This window comes from Ailuropoda melanoleuca, chromosome 17 (genome assembly GCF_002007445.2).
Source record: "Ailuropoda melanoleuca isolate Jingjing chromosome 17, ASM200744v2, whole genome shotgun sequence".
NCBI classification, from domain to species: Eukaryota; Metazoa; Chordata; class Mammalia; order Carnivora; family Ursidae; genus Ailuropoda; species Ailuropoda melanoleuca.
Window position 1 is genome coordinate 5,811,449 of NC_048234.1, and position 16,396 is coordinate 5,827,844.

The 16,396-nt window shown below is 34.2% G+C and overlaps 2 protein-coding genes across 2 annotated transcripts in view; both read left to right on the top strand.

The window, feature by feature from the left end:
- DNAH9 (dynein axonemal heavy chain 9) overlaps positions 1-16,396 on the top strand; it is a 1,064,222-nt gene that overhangs the window by 269,155 nt on the left and 778,671 nt on the right. The gene's annotated exons all lie outside the window — the stretch shown is intronic.
- On the top strand, positions 12,157-13,098 carry LOC100483397 (olfactory receptor 14K1). The gene has a single exon (XM_002930271.3). The coding sequence runs from the start codon at positions 12,157-12,159 to the stop codon at positions 13,096-13,098; it is 942 nt and encodes a 313-aa protein (XP_002930317.3).

A 16,396-nucleotide genomic window follows, 5' to 3' on the forward strand; every position in this document is an offset into this window, starting at 1 on the left:
TGACTATTGTTAATAATGCTGTGATAAACTTGACATTGAAGACATACTTTGAAATAGAAATTATATTTCCTTTGGTTATGTATCCAGAAGTGGCTTTGCTGGATAGAATGTTAGTTATACATATATTTTTAGGGCCCTCCATATTGTTTTTCATAATAGGTCTACAAATTTACAGAGTGGACAGGTTTTCTTTCTCTCCACCTCTACTTTGACATATATCTTTTTAATATTTAATAAAAACCATCATAATAAGTGTGATGTGATATCTCACTGTGGGATTTTCTTGCATTTCCATCATGATTATGAATATATTTTTCATATGTCTGTTGGCCATTTGTATGTCTTTGTAAATATTATATCCCATTCCATAAGTTGCATTTTTATTTTGTTGTTGGTTTACTTTTTTTCTTTTATTGTTGTTTGTGCTTTTGGTGCAAATTTTTAAAAAATCATTTTAAGATCAACATCAAGTATGTTTTCTCATGTATTTTCTTCCAGCATGTTTCTGGTTTCAGGTCTTATGTTTAAGTCTTTAATCCACATTGAATTAATTTTTGTGTATGATGTAAAAAAAAGGTGAAGTTTTATAATTTTTCATGTGGATATCCAGTTTTATTAGCACCACTAATGGAAGAAACTAGTCTTCTCCCCATTGTTGATTCTTGTGGTCTTTTTTGAAATTAGTTGACCATATATCAGTGAGTTTATATCTGGGTTTTCTGTACTGTTCCATTGGTCTATATGTCTCTTTTTATGCCAGTATCATACTGTTTCATTTACTATAGCTTTGTAATGCAATGTGAAATTAGAAACTGATTTCTTCAGCTTTGTTCTTTCTTACTCAAAATTTTCATGGTTACATGGGGGTCTTCTGGAGTTCCAAATAAATTCTCGCATTGTTTTATTCTAATTTTGTGAAAATTGCCATTGGGATTTGTAATTTTTTAAATTTAAAGTCAATTAAGAGGTACTGTATTATTAGTCTCAGAAGTAGATTTCAGCGATTGATCAGTTGCATATAACACACAGTGTTCATTACATGAAGTGCCCTCCTTAATGCCCATCACCCAATCACCCCACCCTTCTACCCACCTCCCCTCCAGCAACCTTCAGTTTGTTTCCTATAGTTAAGAGTCTCTTAAGGTATGTCTCTGATTCCATCTTATTTTATTTTTCCTTCCCTTCCCTTCTGTTCACCTGTTTTGTTTCTTAAATTCCATATATGAGGGAAATCATATGATATTTGTCTTTCTCTGACTGATTTATTTCACTTAGCATTAGTGAACTGTAGTTCCATCCATGTCATTGCAAATGGCAAGATTTCATTCTTTTTGATGGCTGAGTAATATTCCATTGTAGAATATAAACCACATCTTCTTTAATCATTTATTTATCTATGGACATATTGTCTTTTTCCATATTTTGGATACTGTGGGAATTGCTGCTTTAAACATTGGGGCATATGTGCCCCTTCAAATCACTACATTTGTATCCTTTGGATAGATGCCTAGTAGAGTAATTGCTGGGTCATAGGGTAGTTCAATTTTTTTTTCCTTTTTTGAGGAACCTCCACACTGTTCTCCAGAGTGGTTGTACTAGCTCTCATTCTCACCAGCAGTGTCAGAGTGTTCCCCTTTCTCTGCATTCTCACCAACCATCAAGATCCTAGAGGAGAACAAAGGCAGGAACCTTTCTGACCTTGGTTGCAGCAACTTCTTGCTAGACACATCTTCAAAGCCAAGGGAAACAAAAGCAAAAATGAACTATTGGGACTTCATCAAGTTAAAAAGCTTTTGCACAGCAAAGGAAAAAATCAGCAAAACTGAAAGACAACCTACAGAATAGAAGATATTTGTAAACAGCTTATCAGATAAAGGGCTAGTATCCAAAATCTATGAAGAACTTATCAAACTCAACCCCTAAAAAACAACAACAACATGAAAAAAATACAGTCAAGAAATGGGCAGAAGACATGAACAGAGAGACATTTGTCCAAAGCAGACATTCAAATGCCCAACAGACCCATGAAAAAATGCTTAGCATCACTCTGCATCAGGGAAATACCAATCCAAACTACAATGAGATAGCACCTCACATGAGTCAGAATGGCTAAAATTAACAACTCAGGAAACAATAGATTTTGCCATTGGGATTTTGATAGGGACTGTATTGACTCTGTAGTTTACTTTGGAAAGAAAGGACACTTTAACAATATTATTTCTTCTAATACATGAAACGATTATCTTTCCATTTATTTGTGTCTTCCTCAACTTCTTTAATTAATATTTTATAATTTAAATTGCACAGATATTTCATCCCTTTAATTAAATTTATTCCTGAGCGTTTTATTATTTTGATATTATTGTTAATGGAATTGTGTTTCTTATTTTTCAGATAGTTGGCTTTGGGGAGTAAGAAAACAGTGGGTTTTGGTATGTTGACTTTGAATTCTACAAGTTTGCTGAATTTGTTTATTGTTTCTCACTTTTTTTTCATGGAGTCTATGATTTTCTATATGTAAGATCATCTGATCTACACAAAGTGACAATTTTTACATCAACTATTCTTATTTGGATAACTTTTATGCAGTTTTCATGCTTAATTTCTTTGGATAGGTTTTCCCGCATATGTTAAATGAGAATGGTTAGAGTGAACACTCTTGCCTTAATTCTAATTTTAGAAAAAAATGCTTTCAGTCTCTCACAGTTGAGTATAATGGTAGCTCAGCGCTTGTCATATATATAGATGTAGATATAAATATAGATGATATAGATATAGATATAGATATAGATAGATATAGTCATTGTTGTTGTTCTTGTTCCATTGTCTTTATTCATTATTGGCCAATTCATGCTTTTATGCCTTGGTGACTTGCATGTGTCTAAAGTGTATAATTGTTCATAACAGTATAACCCTATGTATTTCTATGGTTTCATTTGTAATGTTTCCTCTTGCATTATGATTTTATATAATCGAGTCCTATCTCTTTTTTCTTCATCAGTCTATCTAAAGTTTTATCAATTGTATTTATCTTTTCAAAAAATAAGCTCTTAGTTTTGTTAACCTTTTCTATCACTTTTCTATTCTTGATCTCATTTATTCCTGCCCTTATCTTTGTTATTCTCTTCCTTTTCCTGATTTTGTGCTTAGATTCCCTTTTTCTCATACCTTGAGGTATAAAGATAGGGTTTTTTTTTTATGTGATGTCTTTCTTTATCCCTTTCTTTATTGCTATAAACTGTTTTCTTAGAACTTCTTTCTTATAGCCCATAGGCTTTGACATACTTTTTTTCTGACTTTATTTGGCTCCATCTCTCACTCCCTCTCTGAATCTCTCTCTCTCTCTCTCTGTCTTTCTATGTCTCTTTCTGTCATTCTGTCTGTCTGTCTATTATTACCTTTTTGAGGAATGTCCATACTGTTCTCCAGAGTGGATGCACTAGTTTGCATTTCTATCAACAGAGTAAGAGGATTCCAGTTTTCCATATCCTTGCCAACATCTGTTGTTTCCTGAGTTGTTAATTATAGCCATTCTGACAGGTATGAGTAATATCTCAATTTAGTTTTTGATTTGTAGTTCCCTAATGGTGAGTGATGTTGAGCATTTTCCCATGTGTCTTTTAGCCATCCGTATGTCTTCTTTGGAAAAATATCTATTCTTGTGTTCTGCCTGTTTCTTACCTGGATTATTTGTTTTCTCAGTGTTGAGTTTGACAAGTTCTTTATAGATCTTGGATACTAGCCCTTTATCTGATAAGACATTTGCAAATATCTTCTCCCATTGAGTATGTTTCCTGTGAGTTTTGTTGACTATCTCCTTCACATGCAGAAGCTTTTTATCATGATGAAGTCCCTATAGTTCATGTGTGCTTTTGTCTCCCTTGCCTCCAGAGATGTGCCCAGTAAGATGTTGTTGTGGCTGAAGTCAAAGAGATTGCTGCCTGTGTTATCCTTTAGGATTTTGATGGTTTTCTGTCTTACATTTAGGTCTTTCATCCATTATGAATTTATTTTGTGTATGTTTAAGAAAGTGGTCCAGCTTCATTCTTCTGCATGTTGCTGTATACTTTTCCCAGCACCATTTGTTAAAAGACTCTCTTTTTTTCGACTGGATATTCTTTCCTGCTTTATTGAAGATTAGTGACCATATATTGTGGATCCATTACTGGGTTTTCTTTAATACTTCATTGATCTTTTTGTCTGTTTATGTGCCTGTACCTTACTGTCTTGATCACTACGTCAGTGTAATAGAGCTTCAATTTCAGAATCATGAAAACTCCAGTTCTGCTTTTCTTTTTCAAGATTACTTTGGCTATTTGGGGTCTTTTGTGTATCCATACGAATTTTAGTATTATTTGTTCTAGCTCTGTGGAAAATATTGGTGGTATTTTGATAGGGATTTTATTAAATATGTAGATTGCTTAATGTAATATGAACATTTTAACAATGTTTGTGCTTCCAATCCATGAGCATGGGTTGTTTTTCCATTTCTTTCTGTCCTTTTAAGTTTCTTTCATCAGTGTTTTATAGTTTTCAGAGTACAAGTCTTTTACCTCCTTGGTGAGGTTTGTTTCTAGGTGTCTGTTAGATTTGGGTGCAATTGTAAATGGGATTAATTCCTTGATTTATTTTTATTCTGCTTCATTATTGGTGTATAGAAATGTAACAGATTTCTATAGATTGATTTTGTTCAATCTGACACTTTACTGAATTCATTTAGCAGTTCTAGCAAATTTATGGTGGAGTCTTTTGGGTTTTCTATGACATGAAGCACCATGTCATCTGTGAAGAGTCAAAGTTTGACTTTGTCCTTGCTGATGTGGATGACTTTGTCTTATTTCTTTTTCTTGTCTGATTGCTAAACCTAGGACTTCCAGTATTATGTTAAATAACAGTGGTGATAGTGGACATCCCTGTCTTGTTCCTTATTTTAAAGTAAAACTCGGGTGTCCCCCACTGAGTGTGATATTAGCTCTAGGACTTTTGTATATGATCTTTATAATGTTATGTTCCTTAACTATCCCAACTTTCTTGAAGGTTTTTATCAAGAATGGATGTTGTACTTTGTCAGATTTTTTTCTACATATATTGAGCAGATCACATGATTCTTATCCTTTATTTTATTAATGCTGTGTATCACATTGATTAATTTGTGAATATTGTATGACTCCTGCAGCCCAGGAATAAATCTTTCTTGGTTGTAGTGAATAATTCCCATAATGTACTGTTGGATTCAATTTGCTCCTAATTTGTTAGGATGTCTTCACCCTTGTTCATCAAGGTTATTGGCCTATAATTCTCTTTTTCAATGGGGTATTTTTCTGGTTTTGGAATCAAGGTAGTACTACCTTCATAGAATGATTTTGGATTTTTTTTTCTTAAATTCCACATATGAGTGAAATTTCATGGTATTTGTCTTTCTCTGACTGACTTATTTTCCTTAGCATAATATTTCTAACTCCATCCAAATTATTGCAAATGCCAAGGTTTAATCCCAGACATTATTATGGCTGAATAATCTTTCATTGTGTATACATACACCAAATCTTTATCTATTCATCAATGGGTGGACACTTGGGATATTTCCATAATTTGTCTATTGAAGATAATTGCTGCTATAAGCACCACGGTGCATGTCTATTTTAATTAGTATTTTTGTATTCTTTGTTTAAATACCTTGTAATTGATTGCTGGATGATAGGGTAGTTCCATTTTTTTTTTTAACTTTTTGGTGAACCATCATACTGTTTTATGGAATGGTAACATCAGTTTATATTCCTACCAAAAGTGTAAGAGGGTTCCCCTTTCTCCACATCTTCAACACCAGTTGTTTCTTGTGTTGTTGATTTTAGGCATTCTGACAAGTATGAGGTGATATCTCATTGTAGTTTTTATTTACATTTCCCTGATGGTGCGTGGTGTTGACCATTTTTTCATATGGCTGTTGGTCATCTGGATGTCTTCTTTAGAAAAATGTTTATATGTATCTTCTGTCCATTCTTTACTGGATTATTCATGTTTTTGGTGTTAGGTTTTATAAGTTCTTCATATATTTTTGATACTGACTCTTGATCAGATTTTAGATTTGCAAATATCTTCCTCTCAGTGAGTTGCCTTTTAGTTTTGTTGATTTTTTCCTCCACTGTATGGTAGCTTTTTAATTTGATGAAGTCTCAATTAATATCCACATATTTGTGAATTTTCCAATTTTCCTCTTTTTGTTTTATCCTATAGATCTGGAAAAAGAAGAAATTATTATCTTCCATCTTTTTACAACAGTGTATTGAATATTATAGCTAATTAAATCAGGCAAACAAAAACAAAACATAGGAAATGATGAAGTAAGGAGTTATTGACAGACAAAATATGACCAGAAAAATCTTAAGGACTTTACACAAAAAACAACCAAAACTTCTTGTTATGTCAAAAATGATTCATAATAAAATTAGAATATTTTGTTCACTTATATTATGTTATGTGTTTATTTGTATCCTCAGAAATTTCACATGTTAATTCCCTACTAGCAGAACATCAGAAGGCAACCATTTTTGGAAGTAAGACTTTTAAGGAATAATTAACTTAAAATGGGGACATGTGGGTGTTCCAATCTAATCTGATTACTGTTCTATTTAAAAAAGATTTTATGTATTTGTTTGAGGAGGAGAACAGGCTGGGAGGAAGGGCAGAGGGAGAGGGAAATCCAGGCTCCCCATGAACAGGGAGCCCAACAAAGGACTTGATCCTAGGACCCTGAGATCATGACCTGAGCCAAAGGCAGAGGCTTAACTGACTGAGCCACCCAGGTATCCCTGATTACTGTTCTTATAAGAAGAGAAAAGGACATACAGAGTGACACAATGGGCACTGGTGCATAGAGGGATGGCCATTTGAAGAGACAGCGAGAGGGCAGCCATAAGAAAATAAAAGAGAGATAACTCAGAAGAAACAACTCTGCCCACACCTTAATCTTAAATTTTTCAACTCCATAACTGCGTGAAAATAATTTCTGTTGTTTAAATTACACAGTCTGTGGCATTTCCATATGGCAGCAGTGACCAACTAATGCCGTTTTGGCTCTGAAAATGCAGTATTTAGGGATGAATTTAACAAAATATGTAATTGAATCATGTCCTCAAAGTGTAAAACTTCCTAAAAGAATTTTTAAATTTCTTTTAAAAATGAAGAAATATACCACCTCCGTTGCTCACTGTGCTCAATGTTGTTTGCATAACAATGTTCTCTACATTGAGCTAGATTAAATTCCAAGCAAAAGTTTTCCAAGTGATTTTGAAATTTCTCAAATTGGGGCGCCTGGGTGGCACAGCAGTTAAGCGTCTGCCTTCGGCTCAGGGCGTGATCCCGGCGTTATGGGATCAAGCCCCATCAGGCTCCTCTGCTAGGAGCCTGCTTCTTCCTCTCCCACTCCCCCTGCTCGTGTACCCTCTCTCGCTGGCTGTCTCTATCTCTGTCAAATAAATAAATAAAATCTTTAAAAAAAAAAGAAATTTCTCAAATGATTCAAAGTTTAATATAATGATGGTCCATGTGTGGGATGTCTATGGTATTGCTAAAGGACCTGATGATACCAGAAAATGATGAGGATAAGGATAAAGATATAATCCTAACAAATCCATGATGAATGCCATGGTTTTAATAAGAGAATATTAGATGGTAGAAACCAGATACAGGAAAATTGGAGATTGTGTCATCCAGGAAAACTAGGGAGGCAATAATTTAGAATAAACATTAAACAAATGAGTAAATAATTGTGCATTTTCTAAAAGATGGGAATAATAGAGGATCAGATTCTGAAAATAGATTCCACTTTATCCCAACAATAAAGAAGATCCTGCTGATTTTTATTATGATGCTGGCCTTAAGAGGAGCCATGGCTCTTACATGCTCCTAGGATGTCACTGACATTATTTCACAGCTGCTAAGATGTTAAGAAATACAAGTTCTTTTTTTTCTTTTCTTTTGGTGGGAGTTCAGGCCTGGTATCTCTAATCAGTGAGTACTTGAAGGAAAGTTATCTCACTGGACTCTGGCTTAAATCCTGGGAGAGAGTAAAGGGAATATCAATAGGACATTTGGTGGCTCAAGGACTTAAAAACCATATTACTAATATGAAAGTCAGAGTAGTATGTCTCTTTGTGACTTTCATTATAGCAACTTAACTGAAATTACTAGACTCAATTTAAAGATAGTGGATGCAGACCTAAATGTAAATTGTTATGTGCTTTAGAGGGAATGAATGTATTAGAATTCAGTGGTCACAAACATATAATGAACAATTAAAGGAATGCTGCATGGCTTATTCTAATGAGATCCAGTGAGACCTCATCCTTTATCTCACTGGAAAAAGGGCAGTGGTGTCAACTCTCAAATCAGAGATGGGAGATGAGGGCAGAGTCTCAAAGGCTTTAGAACCTGAAAAATGAAATTTAGGCCCAACTGAAAGTCTGACCTCCTGTGAGAATCCCATGTACTTTATAAAGGTCCATTTGAATCTGTGTTAAGAGCCTTGCCCTTATTAGAGAAAGAGTTGCCAGAGGCATACAACATTAAGAACACTTTTTCCTCTTAGAACTTGGAGATGGCACAAGGAAAACACATATTGGTGTGTATGTGTCAGAAAAGCTCCAACAAAATCATTGTGAGTTTGATGGGAAGGGGGATACATGAAACAAGAACCTGGAGGCATATGGGAAAGTTATTCATAGTTTCCTGGCTCTTCTTATGACTTGAAAACAAGGCTTTGTTTTTAACAAACAGTGTAAAAAGAAACCCCAAATTACTTATTTTATTTTTTATTTCATTTTTATTTTATTTTATTTTTACTTGTTTCTCTACTAAAATTACTTTGAAACTCTTCTTATCAGTCTTTTTCTGAAAATGCTATTCTTATTTTTAAGTATTTATTCAAATTCCAGTTAGCTAACATACAGTGCAATATATATATAATTATATATATAATGTACAGTATATATGCATATATATGTATATATTATACACATCAGTGTATAGATAGATCAGTGTAATATTAGTTGGATGTGCAACATAGTATTCAACACTCAGATAAAATACCTGGTGCTCATCACAAGTGCAGTCCTTAACCCCATCACCTATTTCATTCTCCCATCTGCCTCCCCTCTGGTAACCCTCAGTTTGTGCTGTATAGTTAGGAGTCTCTCTCTCTCTTTCTCCTTTGTTCATTTGTCTTCTTTCTTAAATTCCACACATGACTGAAGTCATATGGTGTTTGTCTTTCTTTGGTTGGCTTATTTTGCTTAGCAGTATACTCTCTAGATCATCCATGTGGTTATAATGGCGAGATTTCATTCTCTTTTATAGCTGAATAATATTCCATTATGTCTATCTATATCTATAGATGTAGATATAAAATGTCAAATGCCTTTTAATCTCTATGAGAGCTTCTATTCTCTGTCATTTATTCAATTTTACATTTCTAAATGAATACCTTTCAAAACAAAATATGATATCAAAATAATTTAAAAATTACAATTTTTTAAGTGTTCTTGTTAGACAGGGAATTCCTGGCCTAAAGTCCATGGGAGTGATAGAAATATTTGTTTTGTCTATTAGATATGTGAAAGTATTTGATATTGGGGCACCTGAGTAGCTCAACTGCTTGAGTGTCTGACTCTTGATTTCAGCTCAAGTTATGATTTCAGGGTGCTGGATCAAGCCCTACATAGACTCCATGCTCAGTGGGGAGTCTGCTGGAGATTCTCTCTCTCTCACTCTGTCCCTCACCCCACCTGCACTCTCTCTCTCTCTCAAATAAACAAATATGTAACAAATAAAATTAAAATTATATGATATTTATATGCATGTATTTTTACATCAAAATATGACTTTATATCCCATTAACACAGTAATTATTTGCAAATAGGTTGTTTCAAAATACTGCTTACTGTAAGATGAAAAACATTAACTTTTTTGGTTTTATACATTTAACTTAATCAATAGAAACATAATATTAAGCTATAGGAAAGTTCATATTAAATATTAATTATTGTTTTTGATTATGGAAAATATTAATAATTGTGCCTGATTGCAAAACCAGTAGGGGTGACTTTCAGATGTTAAAATAAATATTGGTTTTATTAATAAGAAAATATATCCACATGTGAGACAAAGACAGCACTGGTCAAACTATATGTATATGTTTATTTTGCACTTCTCAGAATTACAGATGAATAGGAGTTCAACAAAATGGAACTGGAAAGCAGCAGAAACTATATCACACTGAAAGTAGCAGAAACTGCATAAAGGATCAATAGTAAGTCTGTGCCTACTTTTCTGGGTGGAAAGAAGGAACATCAGAGTAGGCACAAAGGAACCTTCGATCTAGCTCACTGTCACATAGAGAAGGAATAAATACTGTTCTTGTTCCACTGCATAAACATTGTGTTGACACTGGATTACTCAGATAATTAAGGCACTGGAATTAAAATGATGGAAAGGCTTTCCATAGGTAGAAAAGCCTAAGTAGGATAATGCTTATCAATTCCCACTATCTTTAGCTTTCAAGAGAAACTCCATGTCATGGGGTGTAAATCTGATGTTTGGGAAGATGAATGATAATACAGGAGAGATGGGCTTGGGGACAGGGACTTCTCAAAAGTCTGATTGAGAACAGGGAAAAGCTAATGGGAAAGACTCCAAGGGTGGAGGAAACATTTCTACAGTTAGTACTCAATTAGAAACTTGTGCATCAAAGGCTGACTTTCACTTACAGAGGTTAAGGAAAACTATTATTATATTTTGTTCTCTTCTCTTAAATTAGAGTGTTCACTGAAAAAGCTACACATACTGTGAGGGGTTGAAAGATGCTGCATGGAGACTTAAAGAAATTGTCACTGAAATGATGCTAAACTACAATGGAAGGGTGATGGGTGTTAAGGAGGGTACGTGTTGTGATGAGCACTGGGTGATATACGGAACTAATGAATCATTGAATACTACATCAAAAACTAATGATGTACTCTATGTTGGTTAATTGGACATAATAATAAAAATATAAAGTAAATAAAGATAAGGATGATCTGAGGGACAAAAATAGGACCACAGATTCCCCCATGGGGTCTGTGAGTGATCATGGATTATAAGTCCTGTGTGAGTCTAAAATGGGAAGACATTCTGTTTTTCTCACTAGATATAGTTGACATCTCTAGTATTTGCTTGTTCTTGGTATTAATTAAGTCCTTGCCAATGTTGCATGCTGAAAATCTGCCTTATAGTCTTAAATTTTTTCTTCTCATGAGAAAATAGTGCTATACATTTTTAAGTCAAATTGGCAAAATTACCAGGATAGCTTACTGTTCTGCTTTTAATAAATATCTGCACAAAAAGAATAGCAAATAATATTGATGATATTTTCTGTTTTATTTATTTATTTATTATTTATTTATTTGAGAGAGAGAGCCTGTAATAGAGCATGAGTGAGGTAGAGGGGCAAAGGGAGAAGGGGAAGCAGACTCCCTGCCAAGGAAGTAGCCCTACTCCTGGCTAGACACCAGGACCCGGAGATCATGACCTGAGCTGAAGTCTGATGCTTAACCAACTGAGCCACCCAGGCACCCCATTGATGATATTTTCACCAAAAAATACGTTTTTAATGAAAACATGGCATAAACCTTAATGTCCTTCATTGAAAAGTGGGTAATATATTAGAATATCAACTAACATTAGTGATTATTTAAACAGTTTGCAATATGCTACAAACTGAAAATTTATCCATGACTTCTAACCCACATCTACATTTTCATCAGTTAGATATTTATGCGTAACAAATATGCATTGTACTCCAATTAGAATTATGTAGCCAATTCTGAAATTCTTACTGAAATAAAATTACTCAAAAATCATTACAAGTATTGAATTAGGGAGGGAAATGGAATGATTTTCATCTTTCACGATGAATTTAAGTCCAGCTATAATGGACTGTTATGCTTACAGCTGTTTTATACCTGAGTAAACTATAAATATAGATATCTTGGTATTTTAAACTTTCCATCTATTCCAGAGTGCTCGTATACATGTTTTTATATTAAAGAAGTAAATAACATTTTGGTATATTAATATAACTTTTTTATTTATTCAATAGGTGGCTTTTCATTTTAAAATATAATGAATCAAACACTGACGATGGAATTCTTGCTTCTGAGATTTACCGAGAGCCGGATGCTGTTGAGGGTATATACTGTGCTCTTCTTACTGATCTACCTAGTGGCCATAGTGGAGAATTTAATTATCATCCTCCTCACAATTCTTGACCAACGCCTCCACATTCCAATGTGCTTCTTCCTAAGGCACTTATCCTTCTTAGATATGTGTCTCATTTCTGCCACAGTCCCCAAATCCATCCTCAACTCCATCACCTCCACTGACTCCATCTCTTTTCTGGGATGTGTGTTACAGGTCCTCCTTGTGATACTAATGTCTGGTTCCGAGATTGGCATTCTCACTGCAATGTCCTATGACCGCTATTTTGCCATCCATCACCCTCTGCATTATGAGGCTGTTATGAGCAAAAAGATCTGTGTCCAGCTGGTGTTAGTCTCCTGGCTCAGTGGAGGGGACTTTGGGATCTTCTACTCAGCTGGGACATTCTCATTAAATTTTTGTGGGTCCACTAACATACATCAGTTATTTTGTGATGTGCCTGCCCTACTGAAGCTCACTTGTTCTGTGGAACATGTGACTATTAATGTCAGTGTGGCCATTGGGGTCTGTTATGGATTTTTATGTTTAGTTTGTATTGTGGTCTCTTATGTATATATTTTCTCCACTGTGTTAAAGATCCCAACCAGGCAGAAGCAGTGCAAAGCCTTTTCCACCTGCTTGCCTCACCTCATTGTGGTGAGTACATTCCTTCTAACAGGTGCTATTACTTATTTAAAGCCAACCTCTGATGAGCCTTCTCTTCCTGACTTGTTAATGTCTATGTTCTATTCTGTGGTACCCCCCACCTTGAACCCTGTTATCTACTGTCTGAGGAGCAAAGATATTAAATCAACTCTTTGTAAAATCCTATGGAAGGTTAAAAGGAGTGGACTAATGGAGAGATGACTAAAATTGAAGTGGGAAGTAGGGATTTTCTTTTTTATTCCACAATTAACTAGCTGTTTGGAATTATCTGTATTGGAGATCAATACACCATGAGGAATTGTTAGTGATCTTGGGTTGTCAGGTTTGTTGTTGTTGTTGTTGTTGTTGTTGTTGTTGTTTTTGTTGTTTTATTTTTCATCTCAAGGAGAGAGATGGAGCATGAGAAGGGGGAAGTTCAGAGGGAGTGGGATAAGGAGATTCCAGACTGAGCAGGGAGCCAGACACAGGCCTTGATCCCATGACTCCAGGATCATGATCTGAGGGAAAGGCATATGCTTAAGCAACTGAGCCACTCAGATGCCCCTCAGATTGTCAGTTATAATAGAAATTCATCTTCTCTTATACTCTTTCACTTTCTAACTTACTTATATAGAAATCATGAAGGTTTTTCTCATACTTCTTCAGTGATTTGGACTCCTGTGCTAAGCTACATATACATGAGATTTACATGAGGATTTAATTCCTCCAAAACTATCATCTATGACTTTTCATTTAAATCATTTTTAATATCAGAGATTTTGCATCTATGTTTTATTTATTCCACTTTATAGCATTTGTTTTTCAATACATGATGGGGATTTGATTGATTGATTGATTGATTGATTGATTTTTAAGTAGGTTCCACAACTGGTGTGGAGCCCAATATAGGGCTTGAACTCAGGACTGATCTGAAATCCAGAGTCAGGGCACTTAAACAACTGAGCTATGCAGCCACCCTGAAAATTTGATTTTAATATAAAATAATTTTGACTAACTTTTGCATTTTAAGAAAATACCCAATTTCCTTACAAGTTTCTGTAACTTGACTAATATATGCTTGAAGTCATGATTATAAAATCATTCATATGTTTAAGAAGACAATTCTCCTGCATCTTTGTTTCTTTTGATGAAAATAATATTTCTCATACTCAGATATTTTTTGTCTTTATATAAATTAACTTTTACCTAATATGTTGATGCTAGATATTAGGTTAATTGTTTTTTTAAATGTTGGAATTTATAAAAAATAGTATCTGTCACTTTTTTTCTCATTGTGATAAATCCCACATCCACTTTTTCCAGATTTCAGTATCATATAACATTTCAAATGTTAAATACTTAATTTTTATTTTTCTTTTGCTGCAGAAAACTGTCTTGTCATTTTTATTCTTCTCACTGCTTCCTCCAAATACTCTTTATTAAAATAAAAATTAATATTTGTGGATTACCTTCACAATATCAGGCATGTCTTTGTATACCTTTTCTACTAATGTTTCCAACCAATGTGAAGTGACATGAATATAGTTAGATGGAGAACAGAGACTGAAGGAAAATGGTAGCATGTTTTCAGCTATATGGCTCATAGCATAGAGACATAAAAAAAAACTTGCTTGTCTATAGCAATAACTTTCAAGTTCTGTAGACTCACCATTGCATTTCTGAAGCTTTTTATTACCCTCCTCATGAAATATCCTGTCTGAATTATACCCATATTTCAAAGTCTAGCTTAAATAAGGTCTTGATATAGAGCATTATGAGAGCCCTTAATTGCACATTTCCCAATCTCTAAATCTTGTATATAGTTGGTGGAAATGGTTCGTATATCTTTCTAGTGAGACTCATATATATAGTTGATAAAAAAAAACATATATCACTTTGATAAGCAAATTGCTTTAACACAGCAACTGCTTTAAGTGATGCCTATGTGAAAAGTCCATACAAAATAAACTTTGTTTTATTTTTATAGTCCAAATCATAGTTCTGATCATATAAGACTTATACCATAATTCTCCTTTAAAATACTTTTGTTATCAATTCATTTCTATTATTTTCAGTTGCACCACAAATTTAATCACATATTTTTCAGGAAAATAAAACATTACATTACATAAATATAAATATATGTAATGGATTACAATGGATATGAAACAAATGTTTATCTTAGAATTTAGGACATGAAATAATGAGTAAATTTTTAAGAGAAGTCGTAAAGAGTAGATCATACATTAAGCAATTATACATATACAGACACATGAAGACAACCCATTTTCATTTTTCTTTTTTTGAATTCTGATTCATTTTAATGTTTTTTTTTATTATATTATGTTAGTCACCATACAGTACATCCCTGGTTTCTGATGTAAAGTTCGATGCTTCATTAGTTGCGTATAACACCCAGTGCACCAAGCAATACATGCCCTCCTTACTACCCATCACCAATCTATCCCATTCCCCCACCCCCCAGAAGCCATCAGTTTGTTTCCCAGAGTCCATAGTCTCTCATGCTTCATTCCCCGTTCTGATTACCCCCCTTTATTTATCCCTTTCTTCCCCTACCTATCTTCCTAGTTCTTATGTTCCATAGATGAGAGAAACCATATGATAATTGTCTTTGTCTGCTTGACTTATTTCACTTAGTGTTATCTCCTCCAGTGCCGTCCATGTTGCAGCAAATGTTGAGAATTCGTTCTTTCTGATAGCTGAGTAATATTCCATTGTATATATGGACCACAGCTTCTTAATCCAGTCATCTGTTGAAAGGCATCTCAGTTCCTTCCACGATTTAGCTATTGTGGGCAATGCTGCTATGAACATTGGGGTACATATGGCCCTTCTCTTCACTACGTCTGTATCCAGCCATTGCACTACTGGGTATTTACCCCAAAGACAACCCATTTTCAACTGGAGTAAAACAGAGTTAAATTGTAGTATAATGAAGTGGAGCTCAGATGATTCCTTATGTTTTAAATTCAAATCAAAAAGACCTTAACAAGTCATGCATCCTTTGCTAATGTAGTGTTCCAATAATAGAGCTTATTACATTGACATTTTTCCTATGAAATCCTTTCTCTATCATCTTAGTATTCCTTTGCCTACTACATGGAACTTTAAACTTGCAGTATATTTATTATTATTATTATCATCATCATTATCATCATTTTCTTTAAACTTTTATGATGTTACATAGTATAATATACTTGAATGGATTACATGGGGACATGGCACACCTATTGAGACCATGCAAGTTTTTATGTCACTTCCGTCGTGACATCCTAGTCCCTTTCCCCTCAAACTTTGCCATCACAATAATGATTCAGATAAAAATAAATGGGAATATTTTCCCACCTCATTTCAAAAGAAACCCTTTATATTTGGAAAAACATGTTATTCTTCATAAGTTTAAACGGTGCGATGTTTTTCAAAAACTTCTACAAGATCCTTGCTAATAGAATTCAACAGTACATTAAAAGGATTATCCATCATGACCAAGTGGGATTCA